The 27,307-nt window shown below is 40.9% G+C and overlaps 1 protein-coding gene across 3 annotated transcripts; it reads right to left on the bottom strand.

The window, feature by feature from the left end:
* Nucleotides 1–2,793: 2,793 nt before the first annotated feature.
* On the bottom strand, nt 2,794–17,031 carry LOC144283786 (alveolar macrophage chemotactic factor-like). Of its 3 annotated transcripts, XM_077848345.1 has the most exons (4): nt 16,762–17,014; nt 16,480–16,612; nt 16,277–16,360; nt 14,708–15,925 (listed from the first exon to the last, which is right to left on the bottom strand). In XM_077848345.1, exons 1-4 carry the CDS (start codon nt 16,874–16,876, stop codon nt 15,907–15,909), a joined length of 351 nt encoding a protein of 116 aa, XP_077704471.1. In that variant the 5' UTR covers nt 16,877–17,014; the 3' UTR covers nt 14,708–15,906. The 3 variants fall into 3 exon arrangements, with proteins under 3 accessions (XP_077704472.1, XP_077704470.1, XP_077704471.1); XM_077848346.1 differs by lacking the exons at nt 14,708–15,925; nt 16,277–16,360 and adding an exon at nt 2,794–3,745 and having other exon boundaries at nt 16,762–17,031; XM_077848344.1 differs by lacking the exons at nt 14,708–15,925; nt 16,277–16,360; nt 16,480–16,612; nt 16,762–17,014 and adding exons at nt 2,794–3,745; nt 4,088–4,223; nt 4,560–4,779.
* Between the last annotated feature and the right edge of the window lie 10,276 nt (nt 17,032–27,307).

Here is a 27,307-nt window from a genome sequence, read left to right as displayed (position 1 = left end):
TCAGAAGGACACAGAGCACCAGGGAGTGGCGCGTGGAGAAGATTCAGAAGAGTGAATGGAGCATATGCAACAGAATCCCACACAGGAAAGGTCAAGGGATCAATATGAACCATCTTCCCTTTCCTGAAAAAGGATGACTTGGGCTCTTGATTAGGGCAAGGTACACCGTCGTCTCAAAGCCAAAAGCTTTCTCTCACACTGATTAGCAGTGGGAAGGGCATCAGTAGCCCATTGCATGGACCTGGCTGGCTTTTTACTGCTCATCAGGACCAGACCTCTGCAGGGGTGTGCAGCTTGCTTCCTGGGCCTACAGTGTTCCTTCTCTTAGTGTCCCACACACCGCCTGCCTATCCGCTGACCAAGTCCTTTTTGAATTTCTAGTGTCAGCCCAACATCACTTCCTCCAAGAGGCCTTTCCTAACAGCTACCTCTAATTGTGTTCCCTGTTGTGTTTTGTAGCACCCTATGTATTTGCGATTTCTCACAGATCTTCCAAAAGTGCACACGTGTACATTTTATTTACTTATTTTAGAGAGAGAGAGAGAGAGAGAGAGCACACATGAGCAGGGGGAGGGGCAGAGGAGAGAGAAAAATCTCAAGCAGACTCCCTGCTGAGTGTAGAGCCTGATGTGGGGCTCCATCCCACAACCCCTGAGATCGTGACCTGAGCAAAATCAGAGTTGGATGCTTAACCGACTGTGCCACCCAGGTGCCCTGCACATATGTACATTATACACACATGTATATGCATGTGTGTGGGTGTTTGAAAGTGTTTAGATCATAACATTTATCACTATTCTAGCACCTGGGTAGGGACTTGATATAAAGTACTATGTTCATGAAGATAGTAAATTTTGTCAATGATGCTGCTGAGGCTTTGACTTGTTTATGTGTCTGTTTCTTCATGCAGCTGGAGCATGTCTCTATTTTAGTATGTGTCTCGCATGGTTGTGATGATTTTTCAACCTAACTGCCTCTCCTACTAGACAGTGATCTCTTCAAGGACAATTCTCTGTGACTTACATTTTTTGAATATCCAGCATCCAAAGCAATGGCTAATACAGAATATGCTATAAATTTGACAAGTTTATTGCATCAAAACTTGAGATCCCAAATAGGCTTCTTGGCAGAGGGAGCGGACAGAAGGGATGGTTTGGGATGTGAATGGGAGGGATACTGGATTTGTGCAAACTTACCCATGGATTTCAGTATTTGCAGGAAGTAGTAAGCGGCAATTAAATTATTCTTTCTCTGCATTAAATGAAACAGTTTAACATGTGTACACTAAAATAAAAGACATCTCCATCTTAGGAGGTATAGCAGTGAAAAAACTGTCATGTCTCAGGAGCTGGCGCTGTTGGATTTCAGTAGGAAACCACTATAGAAATGAATGAGATGTCTGAACTATTTTGATTTATTGGAGAAAAGCTAATGAAAATGACTGCAATCCCCATTTACTGCTTTGTTACATGTATATGTCATATATATATATACACACACACAATTGTTAGCTATTAACAAATACATTTATTTTGTAGACAAAACATTTTAAGTTACTGAGCCTATGATGAGAAGATAATAAAAAGAGATCTTAGTATATGAAATTTGTAAACTAAATGCTTAATACATGAATGTTCCCCAAAATCCACCCAGAGGTTGGGGTTGATGACCTTATTTCTTCTACTATAATCATCTCAGTATGCTACTTATTATGATCAGGTCCTATTTTGTTTGCCAGTGACATTGCGTGATATATAATGTAATCTCTACTAGAGAAAGAAGAATCAAGGAGAGTGGTGTGGTGGTTAAAAGCAGAGTTTCAAACCCCCACTCTGTCACCTACTTAGTTATCTGACCTTGAAAGAAATTTCCTAATCTTTTTGAACTTTAGTTTTCTTCCCTATAACATCTGGGATGCTAATAGTAATAAAAACAAATAGTTACCCATTTATATATGGGCTCTAATGTGATATGCATTACTTCTAGCCCTTTGAATTTATTAACTCTTAATTTTCACATCAACTGTGTGAGATAAATAATGCTATTATCCCCTTTTAGAAATGAAGAAACTAAGGCACAGAAAGGTTGTGCAACTTTCCCAAAGTCACACAGCTAGCAAGTGGTAGAGTTATTGATCCAATTATTCTCTCTGCAGAGGATGTCCTCTTAACCAGATCACAGCTATCTTGTGAGAATTATTTAATTCGTTCTTACAGAACACTCAATATGCCTGGTATATTGAAACTTATCAATAAAGTTCAGCTGTTATTATAATACATTTAAAATGACACAAATCATCAACTAGTCATTTTGCTTGCTATACTGTGGAATGCTGAGGTGTAAAAAAAAAGGTAATTAAGGCATTTTTCCTCCAACAATTCTGTTAAAATTAATATATGACAACAAAGCAATAACAGATTTTGATTTCCTGTTAACACTTGTGTGAGAATAGTGTGGGTGTAAATTTAAGGGATTTAGAAATACCGGAGGGAAGGGGAAGAGAATGGGCAAAGCAGATGAAGGGGGACAGGAAGTAGAGGCTTCCAGTTATGGAGTGAGTAGACCATTGGAACAAAAGACACAGCATAGGGAATATAGTCAATGATGTCGTAATAATGTTGTAACAGTGTCATAACATCACAGATGGTACTTGTGCACACGGCATAAGGTACTGGGAAGTGTAATCACTCCGCTGAAATGAATGCAACATTGGGTGTCAACTATATTCAAATGAAAACAATTTTAAAAAGAATGAAAGTTCTGTTGATTATAAAATAGTAATTAGAAGTCCGATAAGGTTTACATTTTTTATTTCACTCATTCACAAGGTTGATTCTAATACTAAAATTGTAACCAGGCAGATATTAAGTGAATACAGATATATAGAAACATGATTGGTTAAAACATTTAACACCATACTGAACCTGTATTGTTATTAGTATTATTATTGAAAATACTGAAGTTTTTAAAAATAGAGAATATTAATGTTTTTCATCATATATTTTTTATTCCACTAGGATTAAATATATTCTTTTTAAAATAAATTACCTCTGCTTATAAGACTCACATTATCCAACTTTATTATTTTGGGGTTTGAAGGTTAAAATAAACACTTAAAAGCTCTTTCAGAAAATGCTTTGAAAGAAGACATCCTAAGATTAAGACAATGAAAACCTCTATTACGTGCCTAAATTAATTAACAAACACTTATTGAACAAATGCTCTATTCTGGGCTCTGTGCAATTCCTAATATCATTGACCATTATGGAATCTGTTAATCATCATGGGCATAGCTAGTCTAACTAGTAAAGTACAACCAGCTAAGTTAACACACATGCAAGTATTTGAAAAGACAATTTTAAATAAAGGAACGCAAAGCAAGGGGCCACATTTAACCAAGAGTTAGAGAATAAACCATACACTATATTTCGAATGTAAGTTTGCTTATTGTCGCCTTCTCTTTGCATCTATTAACCAGCCTTCCCAGAATACCATGCGACTTTTTGAGGCAGAATAGAAAACATATCCAAAGTTTCATACAATGCAAATAGGTGTTTTGGATAAATAAGAACTCCAGAGAGTCAAGCCTTTAAACTCCTACCATTCGTGGGGGATAAAAGAGTTTGACAGAACGAGAACAGGTCATGCCGTTCTCTCAGCACTTTCCAAAATTTTCTGGACTATTCTCTTGATTTTGGGAGCTTCTGGGTCCAGGCAGATTCTCTTCCCATTCTTCAGCATGGCTCTGAAAGAGGGAATGGAATTCTGTGTGAGCAACGCCTGAGAATATTCATTCAGCAGTTTGGCGCCTGCCTTCTGCCCAGGGCATGATCCTGGAGTACCAGGATCGAGTCCCACATCAGGCTCCCTGCATGGAGCCTGCTTCTCTCTCCCTCTGCCTGTGTCTCTGCCTCTCTCTCTCTCTGTGTGTCTCTCATGAAAAAATAAATAAAATTTTAAGAAAAAAAAAAAAAAAGGAATTCTGTGTGAGTGTCCTGCCATGACTCTCCGAAGGGATCCATGGGGCTGGGGTAATATAGGTTTCCCTAACTCTCAATGAGACAATGATATGGAAGCAAGGACTTACATCACTTCGACGTTGGCACAATGGGGTCCTGCTCGGAGCACCTCCAAATTTTGGATGTTACTTGGATGAATGCCAGAGACAGTCTTTGTACACATGCAGCGAAGTTCCAAGAACCGCTCACAGTCCACACTCTTAGCTGGAGTAGAAAATGTGGCTCTATTAGTGGTCACGATTATGGGGAAGACCTTATCTCTTGACTTGTTTCCTTAGTCCCCTTATTCGTTAGCTGGCTCTCCTAGAGCCACTGTGTACATGATCTTCAAACCTTCGGTCAAGTACCTGAGCAGAGCGCCTGGCACCTGTTAAGTGCCCACGAAGCACAACCTCGCCACTTAGAGTCATCAGTATAAAGACCGTCTCCAGCCCCAGGAGAACCAGGGCAGGCTTTCCCCCCATACACTGCTGCAGCAGAAGCAACCACAGCTGCAGAGCAGCAGACACCCCACCCTCAGTTTTCTTGCCTTTCTCTTACTTTCTCCAGCAGTGGGGATGAGTGTAGTCAGGAGCAGGGACAGCAGCAGCAGCCCCCGTAGGACCTGGAGAGTGCTGGCGTTGGTACAGGAGGAGGTGGCCTTAGGTCTGAGGTTCATGGTGGGGAAGACCAAGCTACAGCTGTTCCTAGAGGCAGGAGACCTCAGAGTGAGGGCGAACTGCTGCCCAGGAGTCCGCAGCAATGTGCTTTTTCATGCTCTCCTGATGCCTTTTATACAAGCTCCCTCAATGCTAGTAAGGAGAAAAAAGATAGGGAAGGAGAAGTGAGGGTGTATGGAGATACATGGTGGCCAAGTTGTGCCCAACTCAGATAAACACCAGGCGGGTCAGGGTTCCTGCTAAATTTCATTTTTGCTTCCCTTTGTAGCCTCCCTCTCCTTTTCTCAGTCCCTATCTCCTCTACACAAATATTACCTCCCGCTTAGGAAGGTAAGAACTAGACTGAAGTATTACACATATTTTCTGGGTATAACTGTGTAGATGATGCCCTGCCTCTCCTACAGGCAATTGGTAGGCTTATGAGACACTTTATGACTATCTGAAAGCATAAATATGGGGCTCTCTCTGGTTGCCAAGGAAGGCAGATGTTCTAACTTGGTTGTTGATAAATGTTAGGATTTGTTTGTAGTATGTGGCTAAAATATGAGCTAATAGCCATAAAAGGCTCACTTTGCCTTGCACATATTAGTTTATGGGCTGCTTTCTGTTTCCCAAATGTATTATTATTATTATTATTTTTATCATTTCATCCAGAAACTAGAAGAGAAACAAACTCATCCTTCCTTCTGTTATAAAATAAACTGCTTATTTCTGTCATCTGAGCCTACCTTAAAAAGCAAGACTCGGCGTATTTGTTTTTTCTTTTATTTTTAACATTACAGGGAAATATGTAATATAATTTATCATAAAAGATTCATACACTGCAGATGTATGCGGAATAAAAAAGTGTAAGTTTCTCTTCACCATTATTCTACATCCTCACTTTCCAGTGGAAACCTTTGGCAACCATTTGGCTTTAGTTTTCTATTCTATCTGCATTTATATACACATGTATGCATGCATCTACATAGAGACACACACATCATTCATAGAGAAACGCATGTATAAGGTGGAGGTAGACACAGAATTTTTGATAGAAATGGGATCATTTTATAGCCTGCTTTTCTCCTTCAAAAATGTGTCCTCGGCATTCTTTCATGCTACCCCAATGTAGTTTTGCCGCATCCTTTTTAATGGCTGCACGACATTCTATGGCAGGGACAATCCTTTGTCCAATTTCTTATTGGTGACCTCAAGGGTGTTTCCAGTTTTGCTGTATTAAAAATTGCAATAAAATCTCTATTCCTCAATTCTCAGACCCTGATTATGGGCGTCGATCTCAAACTCTACATGACACAGACAAAGCCCGGCAGAGATGCAGGAGGCAGACTTAGACATCACAAGGCTGGCTTGTGTATATCATTGCCTGGATCTCTATTTATCCTATGCGACCTGCTTCCTCGAGTGGACTGTACACTTTTGAAAGCAGAGGCGTGGGCAGCCTGGTGGCTCAGTGGCTTAGCGCTGCCTGCAGCCCAGGGCGTGACCCTGGGGTCCCGGGATCCAGTCCCACGCCGGGCTCCCTGCATGGGGCCTGCTTCTCCCTCTGCCTGTGTCTCTGCCTCCCTCTCTCTCTCTCTGTGTCTCTCATGAGTAAATAATAAATAAATAAAATCTTAAAAAAAAAAAAAAAAGAAGCAAGCAAGCAGAGGCGTGCCGTAGTTTTCTTGGAATGCTTTGTCCTTAGGTGTGTGGGATGATGCAATACATAGTAGGTCCTCAACAGTGTTCGTGAGTAAATTAATGGCTGTGTGTCAGATGAAGGAAAGTTTCTCTTTCCTTTTTTTTTCTTTTAAAGATTCCATTCATTTATTTGAGAGAGTGTGTGAGGGAGAGACTGAGAAAGAGAGAAGGAGCAGGGGGAGGGGCAGAGGGAGAAGGAGAAACAGACCCCCCACTGAGCAGGACCCCCCCCCCCACACTCAAGGGGCTCAATTTGGGGCTCCAGGATCAGCACTTGCTCCAAAGGAAGACAGACGCTTCACCCACTCGGCCACCCGGACACCCTTCTTTCTTTTTAAATCAGATACAATCCTCAAAATGAACTCCACGTGGTCCCAAGTACCTAAAGGATAAAAAAAGATGATTTAAAAGCTGGGAATAAAGGATAGAGTTTGGGCTTCAAACTGTCTTCTTATTCAACTATGTACAAATCTTATACATTATTATTTAAACTTCCCTTTTTTTTGCCTACTCTTTTATACCCTTAAAATTCTGAAAGAAACTCTCAAAATATTCAAATGTACAAAACTACTTTTTTTTAATCAAAAGAATGAATACAGTCGATTATTTTTTCCAATCTTTTTTTTTTTTTTTTTTTTTTGACTTTTAAGCCAATTTCCCCGTTGTGGAACAGTGACTGACTGACGATACCTCCTTAAGTTCCTAAGCCCTGTTTTGTAAGTTGTATTTCTTCATTTTCTCACCCCATTTGTTTTCTTCTTGTAACTTCCAGTTGAGCAGTAGAACATCTTAAAATGATTTTCCAGCTCTCCCAACTCAGAAATTCATAGTCTAAGAAACAAGCTCAAGAAAAAAGCTCAGATGTGGAGAGAATTGCGCAGTGGATCTGAGCAGGAAGCAGAGTAAGGAGAGTGGACTGGTTTCTAGTTCTCCCTGAGCTCTGACTTGATCCTCTTTCCTCATGATTGTGATTGAAATGTTATTAATTCTCAGGTCAGAGATATTTTTATTCACATGTAAGCTGAAACCACTTCCAGAGCAAGATACAAAGATTTTTTTTTATTTTTTTTTATTTTTATTTTTATTTTTTTTGATTTTTTTTTTTAAAGTATCATAGTATCTTTCTTTTTCCATCCACCAAATCCCCCAACATATTGTTTGCTGCATTTATTGGCTTCACTCGACACATTTCCCCCCAGAGATACAGGATCCAACTTTCTTTCCTGGTTCATTTAGTACCAGGAAAGAGGTAGGCGCGTAGCAGAGTATCATTAAGTCATTGTCTTAATCAACAAATTTGTCACAAAAGACACATTGTCAGCAAGGTTCATGAGGAAGCATTAACAAATTTCTTGAGTCATTAAAATTTCACAAGCCTATTAGTCGGCATTTGAGGTAAGTAACATTTTGCTAGTTTTCATTGATTCGATAAATATTAAGTATCTACTATGTGCCAGGTGTTTAAAAGTTCTCTTTGTTGTGTGACTTGGTCACTTAACTATTTCTTTTTTAAAAGTGACACCTCAAATATTCGTGCAAAGCGCTGGGAACAGCAATGCTAATCTGCTATTGCTTGTACTATAAAAGATATTTTGAAATCAGTTATTCAACCAAAAGAAGCCAGCTTATACAAAATAGTATGTTTAAGCAAATGCTAGGAAATTAGCGTCAAGATTCTTAGGTTTTAAAATAAACTTGACAGCCTTTTTATCAACCTGACATTGTCATGCTGTTTTATTTCTTCATTTCATTTTGTGGTGAGTTTCTTTATCTCTTTTCTCCTTTAAGTCATTGTATAAATAGCAGAGTCATAGAGTCATTCAGGAAACTAGCAAGTTCTCTACAGCTCAAAACAACTTATCTGTTAGCTATTTTAAAAGAAAAGATCTAAAGACATTGGACGAGCATAATCCATGAAAGTTAAGACATACATTAACTCTGTCCTACACAAAAGATTCTGAACTGGCATCTCCCAAGTATGAAAGAAATGAGCTATCGTTTGAAAATTGATCATAAAAGCAATTGGTACAGAAGATTAGGGAGAACGCAATTTTAGGTCTTGTTGTTCAAGTGCCTTAAACAGTAAATTAAAATACTGGCCAGTGAAAGATTTCCTCTATGTGCTGAAACTAAGTAAGTTTTCTGTATCATTCTGAGTTGACAAGAATGATCCAGACCTTGATTACTCTGGCACTCAAGTCATTTGAGGCTGATACTGCCCAGAGGTGAAATGAGGGCAGGGTGGCAGAGGGAAGGAAGGAGGATGGGGAAGAACGGAGTGGCCTGGCTTTCCCGGGTGCTCACTCCCTGCGAAGTTTTGCAGGCCTGAGAATTTTCACTTTATCTTTATGTTTGATGACTATCACCCACTGAACATCAACTGTACAATGATATTCTTACGTAACAAGCCAATCCCAAAGTTAGTGGCTTAGAGCAACACTTTACTATTTCTGATCATTCTGTACGTTAATGAGTGGTTCTTCTACCTCACTTAAGCAGGTGTAGTGAGGACCCCTGGAGAGGCTGAGACTCCACCCCTGCCGGGGAGGGCCCTGGGCTGGCTGCGGGCCCAGCTTCCTGCCAGGGCACCTTCATCCTCCTGCTTCTTCTCGGTCAAGTTGCATTATTTTTCTTCTCCGAAGTGCGTGAAGAGCTGGAAGGAAGGTAGAAAGGAGGCAAACAGAGGAGGAGGGAGGGAGGAGACAGTAGAGCTGGGAAGGGAAAGGATAGAAGAAAAGAGAGGAAAAAAGAAAATTTAAGACTCAAGTCCTCGACTCTCCTCCTATCCCTTCTCCTCCCATCCTCTCCTTCTTGTCCCCCCCTGCACTCCACCCCCTCTCCATCACCCCTCCTTTCCTCCCTGCCTCTCCCTTTCTCTGACCTTTCCTTCCCCTCCTGCCCTCCCCTCCCCTGCCCTGAAGCCCGGATGCACCTCCTAGGTCGTTCCCTTTCAGGAGCCTCTCTCAGGTGCTGCACCAGAGCGGGGTCCAGTGCTGTGAACGGGCCGCAGGGCCTGAGGGGACTGTCTCACCCCAAGCTGTGCCTGCACATCTGCCCAGAGGTAGCCGCATCCCACCACTGGTCAGTAGGGACAGAGGCCTGCTCCCCTGCCTCAATTCAGAATAGCTCTGAAAGGCCACCCCAGCCCCAGAGCTTCTCAGTGCGTCCCCTGAATCTTCTGCCCTAACAGCAGCCCTTCCTGCGACCCCCCCCCACCGTTTCTTTACTTCCTGACAGATGGTAATTTTTAGAGCTCTCCTCAGTAAACTTCCTGCACACAAATGTCCTCTCAGAGTTGGATTCCAGGGAATCCCACCTAAGAGACTCTTCCTTCCTCTTGAAAAATAGTTAGTCCCTTTTCTTTCTTTCTTTCTTTTTCTTTCTTTCTTTCTTTCTTTCTTTCTTTCTTTCTTTCTTTCTTTCTTCTTTCTTTCTTCTTTCTTTCTTTCTTTCTTTCTTTCTTTCTTTTCTTATTTTTTTTAGGATTTTATTTATTTATTCATGATAGACAGAGAGAGAGAGAGAGAGAGGCAGAGACACTGGCAGAGGGAGAAGCAGGCTTCCGGCCGACACAGGACCCCATCCCGGGACTCCAGGATCACGCCCCGGGCCAAAGGCAGGCGCTAAACTGCTGAGCCACCAGGGATCCCAGCTAGTCCCTTTTCATTCAGCGTCCAAGTAAAGCTTTGTCAGAGAGAACTCAGTATATTGGCTGCCAAAAGGCCTCAAGGCCGAAGGCTTCTCATTTTTGTCATTTCCATATAATGAGTCTCCTGGACTCGGTCTAGTACCTAACAAGATTATCAACAAATGGGTATTGATGGATGAATATTTATAAGAAAGAAAACACACCATACATGTTGGTAATGCTAACACATGAGTGACAGAAAACAGAGAAAGAGTATGTATACATTGTTTCCAGAACCTTCCTAAAAAAAAAACAAAAACTGGTGGAAACAAATTCTTAGGTGCACGAAACATTAATCATTCATGCATCAACAGAAAGAGTATAGATACTGTTGGGGAAAAAATGATGGCATTTGAACTACAGGGCCCTAGTTTTCTGAGTTTGAAATAGGAGAGAGGAACTATTTGTCAAGTGTCTACTTTGTTCTAGGATTAGCCCTTGGTGCCTGTCAGTTGGATATTTTTGTACAGATTTTACAGATGAGAAAACGGAAAAATGGAGATGTTAAATAAATCGCCAAGGTCAAATAGCTGGAAGTGCTCAAAATGAGATTTGAAACACAATCACTCTGACTTTGTACTGTACCATAAAGGGTCAAGAATGATCACTGGCCTCCCTGGCTGGAAACGGGTTAGCCAGTTTTTTTCTTTGTTCAACCTAGAGGTGGGTCAGAAAACAAGCATCCCACACTGATGGGGCAGCAGAATCACATCTATGGAGAATGTGGATTTTTGAGAGGAGGAAGGGGTTCTTGAAATTTTTCAATATCTAAGAGACGAGACTCAAGGGGCGCCTGGGTGGCTGGGTAGGTTAAGGGTCTGCCTTCCACTCAGGTCCTGATCTTAGGTCTTGGGGTCCTGCCCCAAGTTGGGCTCTCTGCTCTTGGGGGAGTCAGCTTCTCCCTCTGCCTCTCTCTGCCGCTCTTCCTGCTTGTGCTCTCTTTCTCTGTGTCAAATAAATAAAATCTTAGAAAAGAAATGGAGCTCTAGACTTTGTGGAAACAAAATTTTACACGTAAACTCTAGGTCTTTCTATGTCATTATGAACAATCCTTTTCGGGAATATAATACTAATTCTGCTGAGTAAAAGCAAACCGAGACTGTCAGCCCAAGTCAGAACCGTGCGCACTCTGCTTGTCTCCGGTGATTCAGGTGATTCAGCCGGGGAGCCGGGGAGGCAAGTCCAAATCCCCAGGTGCTCGTTCTGTGTGGTCAATTTCCCAATTTGTAACACCCAGGAAGGACTTTGGAAGTCGCATACAACATGAGAGTTACCCACACCGATTCTTTTCCTTATACAAGAATTAAAAGTATGATAGAATAACAAAGCCACGAGTCAGATTTGATCATAGATCTTGTCATACCTTCAGGAATTGAAGGATTATGTGAATGTGTCACACCCAGACGCAAACAGGAAAATGTGGTAAAATGAAAGGCCTTAATTAAACATGGAAAATGGTCTGGTTTGGGGCAGTAACAGATCTTTTCGCTGACCTTTTGTTTAAGTTCTAGTGATTTCGTAACTGACAGTTTCAGGTGGATAACAGAAGGAATGTAGTGTTTAGGAGTTTACATGAGGAAAACATAAGGTATATCCCTAGAAGACCTTCACTGGGTTAACTTTCCCCAAATATGTTAATCCTTGAATTTGCTAGTGGCAGGATCAATGGTAATAGTAGGGCTAGTGAGTAGTAGCTGTCACTGAGGTCCTTGGATAGGTTATATATTCCAGTGATAGAATCTTTGTTTAAAAAAAGTTTTTATTTATTTATTTGAGAGACAGAGAGAGAGAGAGAGAGAGCACAACCTGGGGGGAGAGGGGCAGAGGGTGAGGGAGAAGCAGATACCCCAAGCCCAATGAGGCTCCATCCCAGAACCCCAGGATCATGAGCTGAGCTGAAGGCATCCCTCAGTGATATAATCTATTTTTTTTTATAACAATTAATTATAACATGAGTATGGCAAACAATTGCAAATGAGGACTCCTTCTGTGGTCTGTAAACAAACTAAACCTACAAATCTTGCTTCTGGAAAAACAAAGGTCTTGAATGATGACAAAGAAAAAAGTAATCAGCAATGTTTATTTCTTCACAGAACATCCATTTCACCTTTTCAAAGGACATGTAATATGCTTTCATTTATTAATGTCAGGCACTTACTCAATGAGTATTTTGGGGCTGATACGAAAAATCAGAGATTGTTTAAAACACTGAAATTTATAGTCTGCACATCTATGGTAATTTGGCTTGTTTTGTTAGGTTTCCTAATACTAGTGTATGATTCATAGGTTCAAAGGAAAAACGTTAGAGAAAGTAAAAAGATACCACAGAAGTTTAATGATCTTTTAAAAAATTTGGAGGTAGTTTGTGCTTTTCTCTACTGCTAAAAACTTTTGTCAGCAAATCACCTCCGAATTTTTCCATATCTTTTTATCTTCCTGTCTTTTTTCATTTTTTCTGTCATATAGAAATATTGCTATAATTAATATACTATATTAATTAATGTGTTAATAACACATAAGAATCTAATTGGCATTTTACATATAAGGAGAGATGAAAAGATGTAGAGTAACATAATTTAGATATAGATTTGCTGATAATACATTAGTATGTACTAATAAATACGTATGTGTCAGTATAAGCATATATATTAATCCAGTTGAGGTATGTATATATATGCATAGCGATTGGATTAGTTTCCTTCCTTCCATTTTCTTGCTTTTCCTAAGAATGAGCTATTTACATGAAATTGCTGGAGTTTTTGTTTGTTTGTTTTTAAAGATTTTTAAAATTTGTTTATTCATAAGAGACACAGATTGAGGCAGAGGGAGAAGCAGGCTCCCTGTGGGAAGCCCAATGAGGGACTTGATCCCAAGATCCCGGGAACATGCCCTAAGCCAAAGTCAGTCGCTCAACCACTGAACCACCCAGGTTTATCAAAATTGTTTTGATCCTGAGAGACAGTGGGTCTCATTTAGCTTGGAACATTCTTCTGCTTAAGCACCTACTATGTGCTAAGCAGTGTCCTAAAAAGAGAGATGAATGTGACCAGCATATACCTGACCTCATACAGCTTACAGTGAAGTTGGATAGACACTAAGTAAATGACCACATGTATATAATGTCTCCGTGGATTCTACAGTCATGTCAGTGACAAAATATTAAAAGGAAAGGAACAAAAAAAAAAAAAAGAAAAAGAAAAAGAAAAAGAAAAAAATAAAAGGAAAGGAACAAAATGATATGAGAGGATATAAAAGAGGCCTTCATCTGGTAAGGGCAACGACCAGTGAGGCCCTAGGTGACAGATAAACTGATCTGGAAGTAAGGCTGGAGTTAGCCAGGTAAAAGTGAGAGGCGGTTGTCGTTGGTTGAGGGGACTGAACCTACCAAAGCTGTCTTTGGATTACTTGTAGATGAAAAGAAGGAAAGAGAATAAAGGAATTATAACTTCTTCACCACCACGGTCGAGCAGGTTACTGATGTTAGGACACAGCCTGGTAACCTGAGGTTCACGATACTTTATGAACTCATTAGGCCACCCTGTGTTCAGGTACTGAGGCAGAGATAAATGACATATGGCTGAGGTCTGGGAGAACTTGTAGAATAATGAAGCCTACAAACCAAAACCCCCCACAATACTAATATTTGCTATTCAAAGAAATTCAAATACCTAGAAGACGCTGGGAGGCCAGCAAAATGGAAACCAGGAGTTCCTCCTGGAGTGTCAATGGAAAATTTCCTGAAGGAAACATTGCTTGAGCTGAGTTCTTTTTTTTTTGTTTTGTTTTAATTTATTTTTTATTGGTGTTCAATTTACTAACATACAGAATAACACCTAGTGCCCGTCACCCATTCACTCCCACCCCCCGCCCTCCTCCCCTTCTACCACCCCTAGTTCGTTTCCCAGAGTTAGCAGTCTTTACGTTCTGTCAGTTCTAAAGGATGAGCAAGTTTCCTCCTATGGGCGGAAAGTGAAAAGGCCCTTCCAGGTAGAGGTGCTAGCACAACCAAAGGTGTGGACCCAGCAAAGAACACGCACAGTTAGGGGACTGAGTTCCTGACTTGCACGGATGCAGGGGAAATGGGACATTGAAGTAGTAATCAGCAAGGGTGGCCTCATGAGACAGAATCCAATCTGCCATCCTTTGCAACTGTGATATGTCTAGAAAACAGGGAGCCCATTAAGAATTTAAGGTAAGGAACTCTTACCTTAAATTTGTGGTTTCTTTCTTTTTTTTAAAAACAATTTTATTTATTCATGAGAGACACAGAGGCAGAGACATGGGCAGAGGGAGAAGCAGGCTCCTTGCAGGGAGCCCGATGCAGGACTAGATCCCAGGACTCCAGGATCACGACCGCTGAGCCACCCAGGGATCCCAAATTTGTGTTTTCTAAACAACCTGAAGGCTGTTGGGGCTCTGAAGGAGTAACTGGAAGGGGCCTAAGCTTGGAGAAAGGTGGAACTAATGCAATGGCCCTGGGAAATGAGGGTCCTCTCTGCTGGTCAGAAGGTAGCATAGTTATTTTTAAGATAATGTGGAATTAAAGACAATAGAAACTTTGTAATAGTATAAGAAGGAAGAAACAACCAAAATAAATTTTATAAATCTTTTTTTTTTCCAGGGAAGTGCTATAAACCAATGAGACACACAACAAAAAGTTATTTTCACATAGTAAGCTTGAGGTCTTTTTTATTTTTTTTTTTAAGATTTTATTCATGAGAGACACAGAGAGACAGGCAGAGACACAGGCAGAGGGAGAAGCAGGCTCCACGCAGGGAGCCCGATGTGGGACTCGATCCCAGGACTCCAGGATCACGCCCTGGGCCGAAGGCAGACGCTTAACTGCTGAGCCACTCAGGCATCCCCGTGAGTGTGATAATAGATAATATAGCATATATTATAATAGATAATATCCTTATAACAAAATCATCAAATCCTTAACCTATGTATATTTTTTGTAAATTAAATGTGAATCTACATTTAAATAGCTCACATGTATTTTCAAAACTTGCTGAGTACAAATCATTGTTAAATTTGCTTTTATTCCTAAAAAATGCAAATAATGCATTTCCATAAAAACTAGAAATAGGGAATTTGCCTATTTCCTAGCTTTTCCTCTATCCAAAACATATACTTAGTGACTAGAATTATAGTATTCCTAGTAAAATGGTTAATACACACCATAAAATCAACGTTTAATGAGTAAGTCATGACATTATGCCATACTAAGAAGACATCAGATGTCTAAAATTGTAGGAAAATACTATATTAGTCCTTATAGAACTTAAACGTTTAAAAGTTCTAAATAAGGAACTATAATTTATACACAGAACTGCACGATACACCAGCTTTTTAAGGCAATATAACTTAGCATCCCAGAGCCAAGCGCATCCTCCTAACGTATTCCCCAAGAAACGATACCAAAGTATTTCCTATTTCCTGAGGAGTGAAGATAACAGTTTATCTCCATCTACTGCATCTAATGGAATATCATTCACATATTAAATCCACAGCCTTCTCAGCACTATCCTAAGGAATGCATTCTAAAAATAAAGTCGTTACCTTGAAAGCTTAGAAACCACTGATTCTTGACTCACAATTTAGTCAATCGCCAAAGATTCCAATAGCAAGGCAGATAAAATAACGGCAAATAAATACCATGTTAAATATTTCACGAGCTGAGTATTAAGCTGGAAGGACAAACATGGGTCATCCCCTCCCCCAAAGTGGGGAATTTGGGGAGAAGCGTAGCTGGTCCGCGGAACCTCCGCCTCACTTCCAGTCTTCCCGGCCTCCCAGGCCCACAGAGAGCACTTCCAAGGCGCTGGGCAGTTCTCCCAATGCGTGGTCCTTCCTCTTAATCCGTTTTTCTCGCACTGTTGAGAAAAGAATCCCAGCAGTTCAACCGATTTCCACCCTCCTGTCTGCTCCAACCTGTTTTCAAAACACTGAGCTTAAGATCGCTGGAAGGAGCCGAGGGTGGTGTCAAGGACCTTATCAACCACCGAGATACTTCTCCGTGACGAGCCCTCTGGAATCCCTCGGGCAATTACATGCGACCTTCCAGGACAACTCCCCCCCTCTCTCTTGGAAGGTCTTTTATTCTAAGCGAGATCTGGAATGTGGCAGGCAAATCCCACGCAGAGGGGGGAAAGAAATTACAAATCTTGTGAGGTCTGCGCTCTCCAAAGAGATTTACAAGCTCCAAGATCAAAGCCACAGTGTACCTGTCCAGAATCTTCTGGATGGCCTTCTTCAGCGCAGGCGTTTCTGGGTCCAGGCACACCTCCCTCTTGTTCTTCAGGGTGGCTCTGCGGAAAAGGGCGACAACAACAGCAAAGGATGAGCCTTGGGGCGCGAGGGCCAAGACCGGCTGAGGCGCTTCTCTCCGCCGGAGGTCGCGGGGGTCGCCGAGCGCGCGAGGACTTACATGACTTCCACCCGCGGGCACTGGGGGCCGGCGGCGACCACCTGCACTTTAGCGATCATCCTGGGATGGATGCCCGGGGTGGTGCTCAGGCACACGCAGCGCAGCTCCCTCACGATGGAAGCCACGGGACCCGCTGCGGACAGACAGACGCCGTGGAGGGCAGGTCCGGGCCCCGGGGGCCCCGCGCCCTCCCCAGCGCCCCGCGCCCTCCCCAGCGCCCCGCGCCCTCCCCGCGCCCCCAGCGCCCCGCGCCCTCCCCGCGCCCTCCCCGCGCGCTCTCACCGCTGCCCAGGGGCCCCGGCGGCGTCAGCAGCAGCAGCAGGAGCAGCGCGCAGAGCCAGCCCGGCAGGCGGGGGACGCGGGGGGCGCGGGGGGCGCGGGCGGGCGGGAGGCTCATCGCGGCCACGGGCGCTGCTCGGGGCGGCTCTAGAGGCGGGGAGGGGGTGCCGGAGCTCCAGCGCACTGCGGCTCCCTCGAGCCCTCCGCGCCCCTTTTATCTGCACGAAACCCCGGCTTGGGGATGCTTGGGACGTTCCCGGGATGCGGGGGGCGGGGTGGAGGGGCTGAGCCGCGGAGCCGGGGGTGGGGGGAGGGCGGCTGGGAGGAGCTGCCGGTGCCAGCTGCGCGCTGGGCTTCGCGGCCGCCTGCTCCGCGCGGCGTGGGGCGCGGTCCCGCGGGGGTTTCATCCCCGAGGCCAGCCGGGTCAGCGAAGGCCACTTCTCCTGGGGACGGAGCCCTTGGGACAAGCCCCTCGTTTCCATCTAAGGGGGAAGCCTGGAATCAAACGGACAGGTTTGACTTCAGAAAAGTGTCTAACCGACCTTGCTAATCAATCACCATCATCATCATCACCGTTCAGGAAATGTGAGCTGTGGTCACAACTGCCCTAGACAGGGGTCCTGGGTGGCGCAGCGCTTTGGCGCCTGCCTTGGGCCCAGGGCGCGATCCTGGAGACCCGGGATCGAATCCCACGTCGGGCTCCCGGTGCATGGAGCCTGCTTCTCCCTCTGCCTGTGTCTCTGCCTCTCTCTCTCTCTCTGTGACTATCATAAATAATACATAAAAGGGAAAAAACTGCTCTAGACAGAAAGTCTTTCCTCTTCTTCTCGCAGGTAGGTCATTGCAGGTTTCTCGAGTTAACTTAGGATTCTTTGGCCTTCAGCTAGCTCTAAAGGCCAAGATATTTTCTCCATGTCCAGGTAGTCTTCCAAAATCTTCAAAAATCACTCAGCAAGTTGCCCTGGAAGCGGATGCCTCGCCTTCCACAGTTCCATACACTGGGGAATTGGAAGAGGTCGCTCTTTTGGGAGGGGGATGTGACGGGGGTGGTAAGTACAGATTGAAGCAGAGTCGGGGCTGAGCCCGGTCCAGCCAGGGCCCCAGACTCTAGCCAGGTGTGTAATTGACCCAATTTGGACAAGCTGTGGGAGCTAATGAATTTGAGGAGCTCTTCTGGAAGTTTTGTCCAGGGATTTGAATCAATTTGGCAGCAAGACAGCACCCACTCCAGCCTCGCTCAACTTCATGGGAGGGAAAGGTGATTAAACACAAGTTTCTGGAGTGATTTACCTTCACCATCAGTGGTTGTGTCAATCCACAGGCCTACTTTAATCCAAATGAGGCCAGAGCTGACCCCTGAAGATGCCAGGTGAGGTAGCTTCCTGCTCCCCCACTCTCTTCCTCCTCTCTCTCTTAATTGTGGAAATAGAATACTGACAATTTATTTTATTTTAGGATTTTATTTAAGATTTATTCATGAGAGAAACAGAGAGAGAGACAGACAGACATAGGCAGAGGGAGAAGCAGGCTCCATGCAGGGAGCCCAATGTGGGACTGGATCCCAGGTCTCTAGGATCCCACCCTGGGCTGAAGGCTGTGCTAAACCGCTGAGCCACCTGGGCTGCCTGAACACTGACGTTTTTATTATTTTATTTTATTTATTTTATTTTATTTTATTTATTTTATTTTTATTTTTATTTATTTATTTTTTTAATTTTAATTTTTATTTTTTTTTAACACTGACATTTTAATGGCAGGTTTTCACACATCTAACTCTCTGGAAGGCATGAGTATGATACTGGAATGACACACGGGCTTGCTTTCACTGACATCTGAGTAGATCCTCTTCTGGATTGTTCTCAATATCATAGTAGGCCAGCAAAGGCAGTGGATAAACATGACAGCGACTGGAAGCCAGTCGTGAAAAGAAACTCCTTTCCTTGTCCCTGAGGACCGTGGGGAGTTTTATGGACTCCTCCACATATCTTGCTTGGCAGAACATCAACCCATTGGTGATTAAGGAGGAGGTCTCATTACCCTTTAGAACTTTTAGTCTGGAATGGAACTTCAGAAATTCTCTAGTTGAGGAGGGCTGGGAGGTTTGGCCTCACTTTGAGGGAAGCTAAAAGGAAAGTTCTCTATTCTGCACAGCTTCCTTCTACCATCAGCATCATACCTGACTCAGCTAATAGAATTCTTCATCCTCCTAGGGAGTGGTAATCTGGGGAAACAGCCTGCCTGCAGATTTATTATATTGACTTTTTAGACATTAGAATGCATCTAAAGACAAAGGTAATCCTCACTGATGTAAATAAAACAAAACTTCAAAAATGTGACTAAAAATCTTGGGCAATTAAATTCAACTTAATCACAGCAAATAAACCACAATATAATAAGACTGTGTGAAAAACCTTAATGACTTAGGTTATTTAGAGGTGTGTGTGTGTGTGTTTAGATTAGTTCCAAATAACCTATTTAAATATAAATGAATATATGAGTTACTTTGGCACTAAATGGTAAGATCAGAGAAGTGTCATGAGATGTGATTTCCAGTTCCTCCTGACACGCTTATAGTTGTGCATGTCTCACTGGTTTGCATTCTGAATCAACTACCCATGGATTATTTACAGAATATAAGGCAAAAAAATTTCTTCAGCTGGCAAGCAGGTAATAGAAAGTCCCCGGTAGATGCAGGCTGTTGGGTTACCCCAACCAGGAAACAATGTATAACTTAACCTGGGTTCCCTTTGAAATCATTCTGGCTCATTGCCTGTACCTAGTTCCTGTCTAGGCATCACTGGTGTGGGCCTCTTGGAAAGACAGAAAGCAATGTGAATGGTCCAAAGACTCCCTGCAGTTGAGAATGACACCACCGAGAACCATAGGAGGCAGAGCTCTTTGAAAGTAGTTGTTTCTTTATTGCCCATTTAAAGGGAGGCCATTTGTCTTACCTGAACTCTGTCTAGGTAGTAGGGAAAGGCACTGTGTTATTTTTGTCCCAAAGTATAATAAAACAATCTACAAATCCACTATCACACAATGGCATTGACATCCTGATAGCCTGAGAGACTGACTTGTTTCTCAGAAGCAATAGAATTTTAGTCATAATACCACAGAGTAATATAATAGGAATTAAAACATTCTTAATGGCTTGTGGCTTCCGAAACACTTTCATACTCATTATCTTTTGAGCTTCATATCAATCCGTTGAGGCAGATAAGAAAAATTTTCCTAACCTCATTTTAGGAGCAGCTTCTTGTGTTGAAGAAGAACACAAGGAGATGATACAGATGAAAAAAAAGAAGTTGAGAATTAAAGTCTGAAATGTTTCCAAAAGCCCTGGGCTTCTCAGAAGTTGAACCATCCACTTGGTCTGGACTAAGATAATAAATAAATAAATAAATAAATAAATAAATAAATAAAGTAAAGCCAGAGAAAGTAACCTTTTCTACTTAACCAGTAGAAAAGCAATGACTGGAAGTGAAACACTAGAGAATTTTTCACAAGAATTTTTTTAACTGGGTCAAATCAATATATAATATTATATAAGTTCCAGGTGTACAACATTATAATTCATTATAATTTGTTATCTATACACTATCAGGTATCACCACAAGATATCTAGATATCATCCGTCATCATATAATTGATGCCCTTCATCCATTTTGCTCACCACCTTCTCCCTTCCCCTCTGGTAACCACCAGTCTGTTTTCTGTATCTATGAGTTTGTTTTTGTTTCATTTTATTTGTTTGTTTGTTTATTGTTTTAGATTCTACATAAAAATGAAATCATATGGTGTTTGTCTTTCTCTGGCTGACTTATTTTACTTAGTATAGTACTTTTAAGATTCAAGGTTCTTCTATGTTGCCACAAACAGTAAGACTTCATTCTTTTTTAGAGCTGAGTAATATTCCATTATTATTGCATATATATATATATGCACATACCACATCTTTATCCATTCACTCACTGATAGATATTTAGACTGTCTCCATTTTTTGCCTATTGTAAATAATGAACATAAGGTGCATATGTCTCTTTGAATCAGCATTTTTGTATTCCTCATGAATACCAAGAAATGAAATAGCTTAATCATATGGTAGTTCTGTTCTTAATTTTTTAAGGAATTGCTATACTTTTTTTCATAATGGCTTCCCCATTTTACATTTCCACTAATAGTGCAAGAGGGTTCCTTTTTTCTCCACATCCTCTCCAACACTAGTTATTCCTTGTCTTCTTTTTTTTTTTTAAGTTTTTTTTATTCATTTATGAGAGATACAGGGAGAGAGGCAGAGACATAACCAGAGGGAGAAGCAGGCTCCCTGTGGGGAACCTGATGCACTCGATCTCAGGACCCCAGGATCATACTCTGAGCTGGAAGGCAGACACTCAACCACTGAACCCCCCAGGTGCCCTCCTTGTCTTTTTGATAATAGCTATTTTAGTAGATGTGAGGTGATATCTCATTATGGTTTTGATTTGCATTTCCCTGATGATGAGTGATGTTGAACATCTTTTCATGCATCTTTTGGAAAAATGTCTATTCAGATACTCTTCCCATTTTTCCATTGAGTAGTTTTTTTGTTTGTTTTTGAATTGAATGAGTTCTTTATATATTTTGGATATTAATCCCTTATTGGATATATGATTCGCAAAAATCATCTCCCATTCAATAGGTTGATGATGACTTCTTTTGCTGTGCAGAAGCTTTTTAGTTTAAGGTAGTCCCATTTGTTTATTTTTTCTTTTCACCAGAGAAATGTTAATGTTTTTCAGATTACAAACCGTATTCCTCACAGTCACTAGCAAATACCCCATAGCTCTCCAGATCTGTTAACCACTTGTATTGCCCAACAAACATATTTTAAGCTGTTGAAATCCTTAGTCTGTGTATTTCTGGCCTCTGAGGCAACAGTGAGGTCAAACTTCCGAGAGATTTCCAGATTAACCAGCCTGAAACTGCCACCTGCTTTCCAGATTCCCTCTTTCTTCAAGACCAGTAAGAAGCCCTGTCTTCTCAGAGAAGGTTTATTTTGGAAAAGCCAATTATTATGTATTCTTTTCATCTTCAGTCTTTGAACATCTGATGTACTTGTAATAACTCTCTCGTGAGACACAGTTTAATTATTCCTTAATATTGCCTTTGTCTCTCTCAAGTCAACTATAAGCTCTTTAAAATCAGGGGTGGTGAAAATGTTGACTCCCTATATTGTATACCTGAAACTAATATTATATTGTATGTTAACTAACTGGAATTTAAATAAAAACTTAAAAAATAAAATCTGTAGTGATCTTCTATTTCTCATGTAACCTCCATATGTTCTGGGTTCAGTAAAAGTCTATGACCATTTAATGAGATAATGATGACTTTTGATTTTGCAGTGTTCTTTGAGTTACAACTGGACCTTAAAGTCAAGGAGAAGAAAATAGGGTGGTTTGCTGCCATTACTCATTTGAACTCCTCAGGTTTTTTTTTTTTTTTCTAAAGATTTTACTTATTTATTTGAGACAGAGAGTGAGAAAGAGCACAAGCAGGTGGAGGGGCAGAGAGAAAGGGAGATGCAGACTCCCCGCTGAGCAGGGAGCCCACCTTGGGGTTCTATCTTGAGATCATGACCTGAGCCGAAGGCAGCCACTTAACTGACTAAGCCCCCGGGGTGCCCCTGAGCTCCTCAGTTTTGGATTAGCTTTCCCCTGTGTTGAAAATTATTTCTTGGTTATTCATAGGGACAGTTCAAATTATATTTTCAGTCTTTGGAATTTGAACTATTCAAAAGAATGTTCAGAAGCCAGCAGGATATTTCGTATTAAAAGAAAAAAATTATACAACTATGGTAGCAACCAAATTAAAAATTTTCTGAGACTTAGAAACTGTTGAGGATAAATGATAAGGAAACATTCTGGTTAAGTTACACTGTGCTGAATGTTAACAGTGTGAGACAATTATACTAAATTGATGTCTTCCAACAAATAAAGAGGCCTTTAATTGCGTGACTGAGTGTATAACCTAAGCCTTTAAAAATCCGGGATCGAGTCCCAAGTCGGGCTCCCTGCATGGAGCCTGCTTCTCCCTCTGCCTGTGTGTCTCTGCCTCTCTCTCTCTCTGTGTCTCTCATGAATAAATAAATAAAATCTTAAAAAAAAAAAAGAATGTATTTATCAGTAAGAGTTTAAGTACAAGATGGAGTTACTTTCTTGTGCACAAAAGAAAAGGAAAAAGCCAGTTACTTTTGGGTTAGCTTTGCAACATCAGTGCAGGCTGTCTCCTTCCACATTGGATTGGCAGTCCAATGAAGAAATGGTATTTTTTATGGAACAACTTTGCTTCAAAGTTGCCCTAACTGTTTTGTGAAATATCAGAAATGTTTTCCCCTGTCCTTCTCTAATTTTTCTTGCTGCCCATTTCAGATTACATCTACTTGAGAAAGGAGTAAATCAATGTACCTTAACTGAGTTCAAACTGACTGAGGCTCCAAGTACCCAGGGATGGACTTTTTCTTGCCACCTCCTGAGTCGATGGGGTAGCTCGTTATTTTTTGTTCATCTGTGCAAAGGCTGTGAAATATTTTGTTGACGAAAGAGATACAAAGTAGAGGTTTAAAATTTTAAATGTTTCCAAAAGCCCCGTCTTCTCAGAAATGGAAAGCATTTATTACTTTCTTCAGAAATTTGGTCTGGGCTCAGCAAAACAACAACAACCACCAAAATCTTTTTAAAAGTTAGCGATTTTAAGTAAGTTTTTTCGAGAAGTCGTTTATCTGATACTACAGAAGCCCTTTATGAAAATTAGACTTTAAGTGCTGTGCTTAATAATGGTCATTTACTGTACTGTTTTTTTTTTTTTTTTTGACAACCATTACCTTCATACCTTTTCTTTTTTAATTTTGGAGAATATCCACTTCTTCATGAGCTCACAATATCTGTCATTCTCATTTGATATATATTAGAACCTCATCAGTTGCTGCTTTAATAGGAATAATTGTGATGTATTTATATGTCTATGGTTTATACACTTGGTAGATAATCAAAACCTTCTGTTGGCCTCCCTTGTCATCACTTGAACAAATAGCAAGGACTCATCATATGACATGTATCTAAGATGATGTTCATGAACTTAAAAGTCAAGCACACACACACATTCCACCACCACCACCACCACCACCACCACCCCCGATAACAACAATAACAATGCTATGGTCCAAATGTTTGTGCTCCTCTTCCCAAATTCATATGTTGAAATACTAACACCCAGTATGACTGTATTAGGAAGCCAGGCCTTTAGGAAGTAATTAAGTCATGAGTGCAGATCCCTCATGAATGGGATTAGTACCTTTATAGGAGTCCCCACAGAGCTCCCACACTCCTTCCTACCAAGTGAAGACACAGCAAAAAGGTGCCATCTATCAACCAGGAAACAAGCTTTCACCAGACACTGAACCTGCTAACATCTTGAACTTGAACCTCCTGGCATCCAGAACTGTGAGCAATACATTTCTGTTGTTTATAAAATCAAGAGAAAAATAAGAATAGAACATATCTTATAGCTGATTTCTTGTCACAAATTTTTTCGTAAATCTGATTATAAATTCTTAGCGAACAACTATTTTTTTAGGAACTACTTTCATGCATTGAAACATTGCCATAAAAGGAGGGGGTGGGCGATGGGCAAAATGGGTGGAAGAATTGGGAGGCATAGGCTTCCAGTTATGAAATGAATAAGTGATGGGAATAAAAGGTCTAAATGCATATAGTCAATGATACTGTAATAGCATTGTATGATAGCTACACTTGGGGTGAGCATAGCCTACTCTACACAGTTGTCGAATCAATATGTTGTATGCTGGAAACTAATGTAACATTGTGTGTCAATTATACTTCAATTTAAAAGCATTTAATTAATTAAAATTTTGCAAAACAATTAAAAACCATTCATCTCCTTGGCCACAGTTAATGGATCAGAATGGACACATAACTAAAAAAAAATTTAAGAATTGAGAATTAGGAAATTGATCCCACTGACATAAGATGTGTTGTAATACCAAAGCAAAAATCACAGAATCCTAGAAATTCTGGCTAAAACTGGGCTATGAATTTCTTACTTACCAGTTGGGATTTTAAAGCATGGCTTCCCCTGGAGAATAAATTGACAAAACCACTTTGGTGGTTTGCTTTGAATCATTTTGGTTTCCCAAAAATTCAGCATCAGTAAATCAGACTGGAAGTCATTTTCTTTGGAACAGAATGTCCCTTGGAAATAGCTTTTATTTTTCCCTAATTTAAATTTGAGAACCAGACTGGTGAATGCTATGACTAGGGATTATGTCATAGAAAAGAGAAAAATAGTAGTCACTAGTGCACTAGAAAAAGACCAAAGGGCAGCCCTGGTGGTTCAGCAGTTTAGCGCTGCCTTCAGCCCAGGGCATGATCCTGGAGACCCTCCCACCTTGGACTCCCTTCATGGAGCCTGCTTCTCCCTCTGCCTGTCTCTGCCTCTCTCTGTCTCTCTCTCTATGTCTCTCATGAATAAATAAATAAATAAAATCTGAAAGAAAGAAAGAAAGAAAGAAAGAAAGAAAGAAAGAAAGGAAAGAAAGAAAGAAAGAAAGAAAGAAAGAAAGAAAGAAAGAAAGAAAGAAAGAGGACCAAAGCTTGTTTCTATCACAATGTGATTACGGGCAAATTAGTTTTTTGTAATAAATGAAAGTTACAAAAGTTTCATATGAAGTATATCCAATTATCTTTTTATAAATGTTTGAAAGTAAAATCATAATGTAAATTTAGGCAGTACAATTGGTGAAGGAAAAAATTGGTAAGCTGAACTTTATTAACATTAAAATGTTCTGTTCTGCAAAAGACACTACCAAGAGAATGAAAAGTCAAGCCACAGGCCAGGATTAAATATTTGTAAAAGACATATCTAATAAAGGACTGCTGTGCAAAATATACAAAGAATGCTTAAAACTCAACAATAAAACAATAAAAGATGGTCTATATCATATGTCATCAGGGAAATGCAAATTAAAAAAAACAATGAAATATCACTACACACCTATTAGAATGACCAAAATCTAGACTATCGATAACACTGATTCCTGGTGAGGATGTGAAGCAACAGGAACTCTCATACATTGCTGTTGGGAATGCAAAATAGCAGTTTCTTACAAAACTAAACATATAGCCCAGCAGTCATGTTCCTTGGTACTTACCCAAAGAAGTTGAAAATTATGTCTGCGCATACATCTGTAGATGGGTGTTTAAAGCAGTTTTATTCATAATTGCCCAAACTTGGAGGCAAGTAAGATGCTCTTCGTTAGGTTAACAGATATATACACTGTGGTCCATCCGGACAATGGAATATTATTCAGTGATGAGAAAAGACATGGGGGGAAGCTTAAATGCATATTACTGAGTGGAAGAAGACAATCTGAAAAGCCATACAATTCTCAGTGTATGACATTCTAAAAAGGCAAAACTATGGAGACAGTAAAAAGATCTGTGGTTGCCCGGGTTTAGAGGCGAGGGAGGAGGAGAACATAGAGTATGCAGAGCGGTGAGACTATTCCATGTGATTTGGTAATGGTTGATACCTGCCATTATACATTGGTCCAAACCCATAGACTGTTCCACAGCAAGAGTAAACACTAATGTAAACCTTGGACCCTGAATGATAATGATGAGTCAGTGTAGGTTCAGTGATTCTAACAAATGTACCACTCTGGTGGGGGGGGGGGGTGTCAATGACAGGAGGCTGTGCACATGTCAGAACAGGGAATACATAGGAAGTATCTGTACCTTCTTCCCAGTTTTGCTGTGAACCTAAAAAATAAAGCTTATTTTAAAATTTAAAAGGTTAATTTCTAAGAAGAAAAAAGATTTTTTTTTCAGCCATTAATCATTGCCTTATTGGGATTCTATTTCTATGCCACTTTATGTGTAATCTTAATTTATCACTTCCTTATTTTCTTTTAAAGATTTATTTATTTATTTGAGAGAGAGAATGTGTGTGTTGGGGGGAGGGGCAGAGGGGTAAGGAGAGAGAGAATCCTCAAGCAGACTCCCCACTAAACGAGAAGCCAGGCTTGGGGCTCGATCCCAGGGCCCTGAGACCACCACCTGAGCTGAAACCAAGAATTGGCTGCTCAACTGACTGAGCCACTCAGGCCCCCCTTATCACTTCTTTAAATGAAAGTACCAATACCTTTTTTCTTTATAAGACCATTAAGAAGAACAATAGTCATGGAAACTTTTAATTTTTTGTGTTTTTAATTGATTTAAAATTTGCACAGCAAAATGCATACAACTTATGGGTATAGGTCAATGAATTTTGAAAAAATGTAAATAATTAATCAAGATATAGAACATTTTTCACCCTCTCACGAAATCTTTTTTATTCAATCTCTCTTTTCCAGAGAATACCACTATTCTAATTTGTGGTTTTGTTTGTACTTGAACTTCACATAAACGGAATTATCCAATATGCACTCTTTTTGTGTTTGGTTTCTTTTGCTAAACTTAGCCTCTGTGAGATTCATCCATGTTGGTGTGAA

The sequence above is a fragment of the Canis aureus genome, chromosome 14 (genome assembly GCF_053574225.1).
Source record: "Canis aureus isolate CA01 chromosome 14, VMU_Caureus_v.1.0, whole genome shotgun sequence".
In the NCBI taxonomy this organism is placed as follows: Eukaryota; Metazoa; Chordata; class Mammalia; order Carnivora; family Canidae; genus Canis; species Canis aureus.
This window is presented reverse-complemented; position numbering and strand designations above follow the sequence as displayed.

Excerpts from the sequence above, each read along its gene's own strand:
- LOC144283786 (XM_077848344.1), bottom strand. The coding sequence starts at position 4,677 with ATGAACCTCAGACCTAAGGCCACCTCCTCCTGTACCAACGCCAGCACT. Across the intron at positions 4,224-4,559 it reads CATCCCCACTGCTGGAGAAA|CTAAGAGTGTGGACTGTGAG; the intron begins GTAAGAGAAAGG and ends TTTCTACTCCAG. Across the intron at positions 3,746-4,087 it reads TGTGCCAACGTCGAAGTGAT|AGCCATGCTGAAGAATGGGA; the intron begins GTAAGTCCTTGC and ends TCCCTCTTTCAG.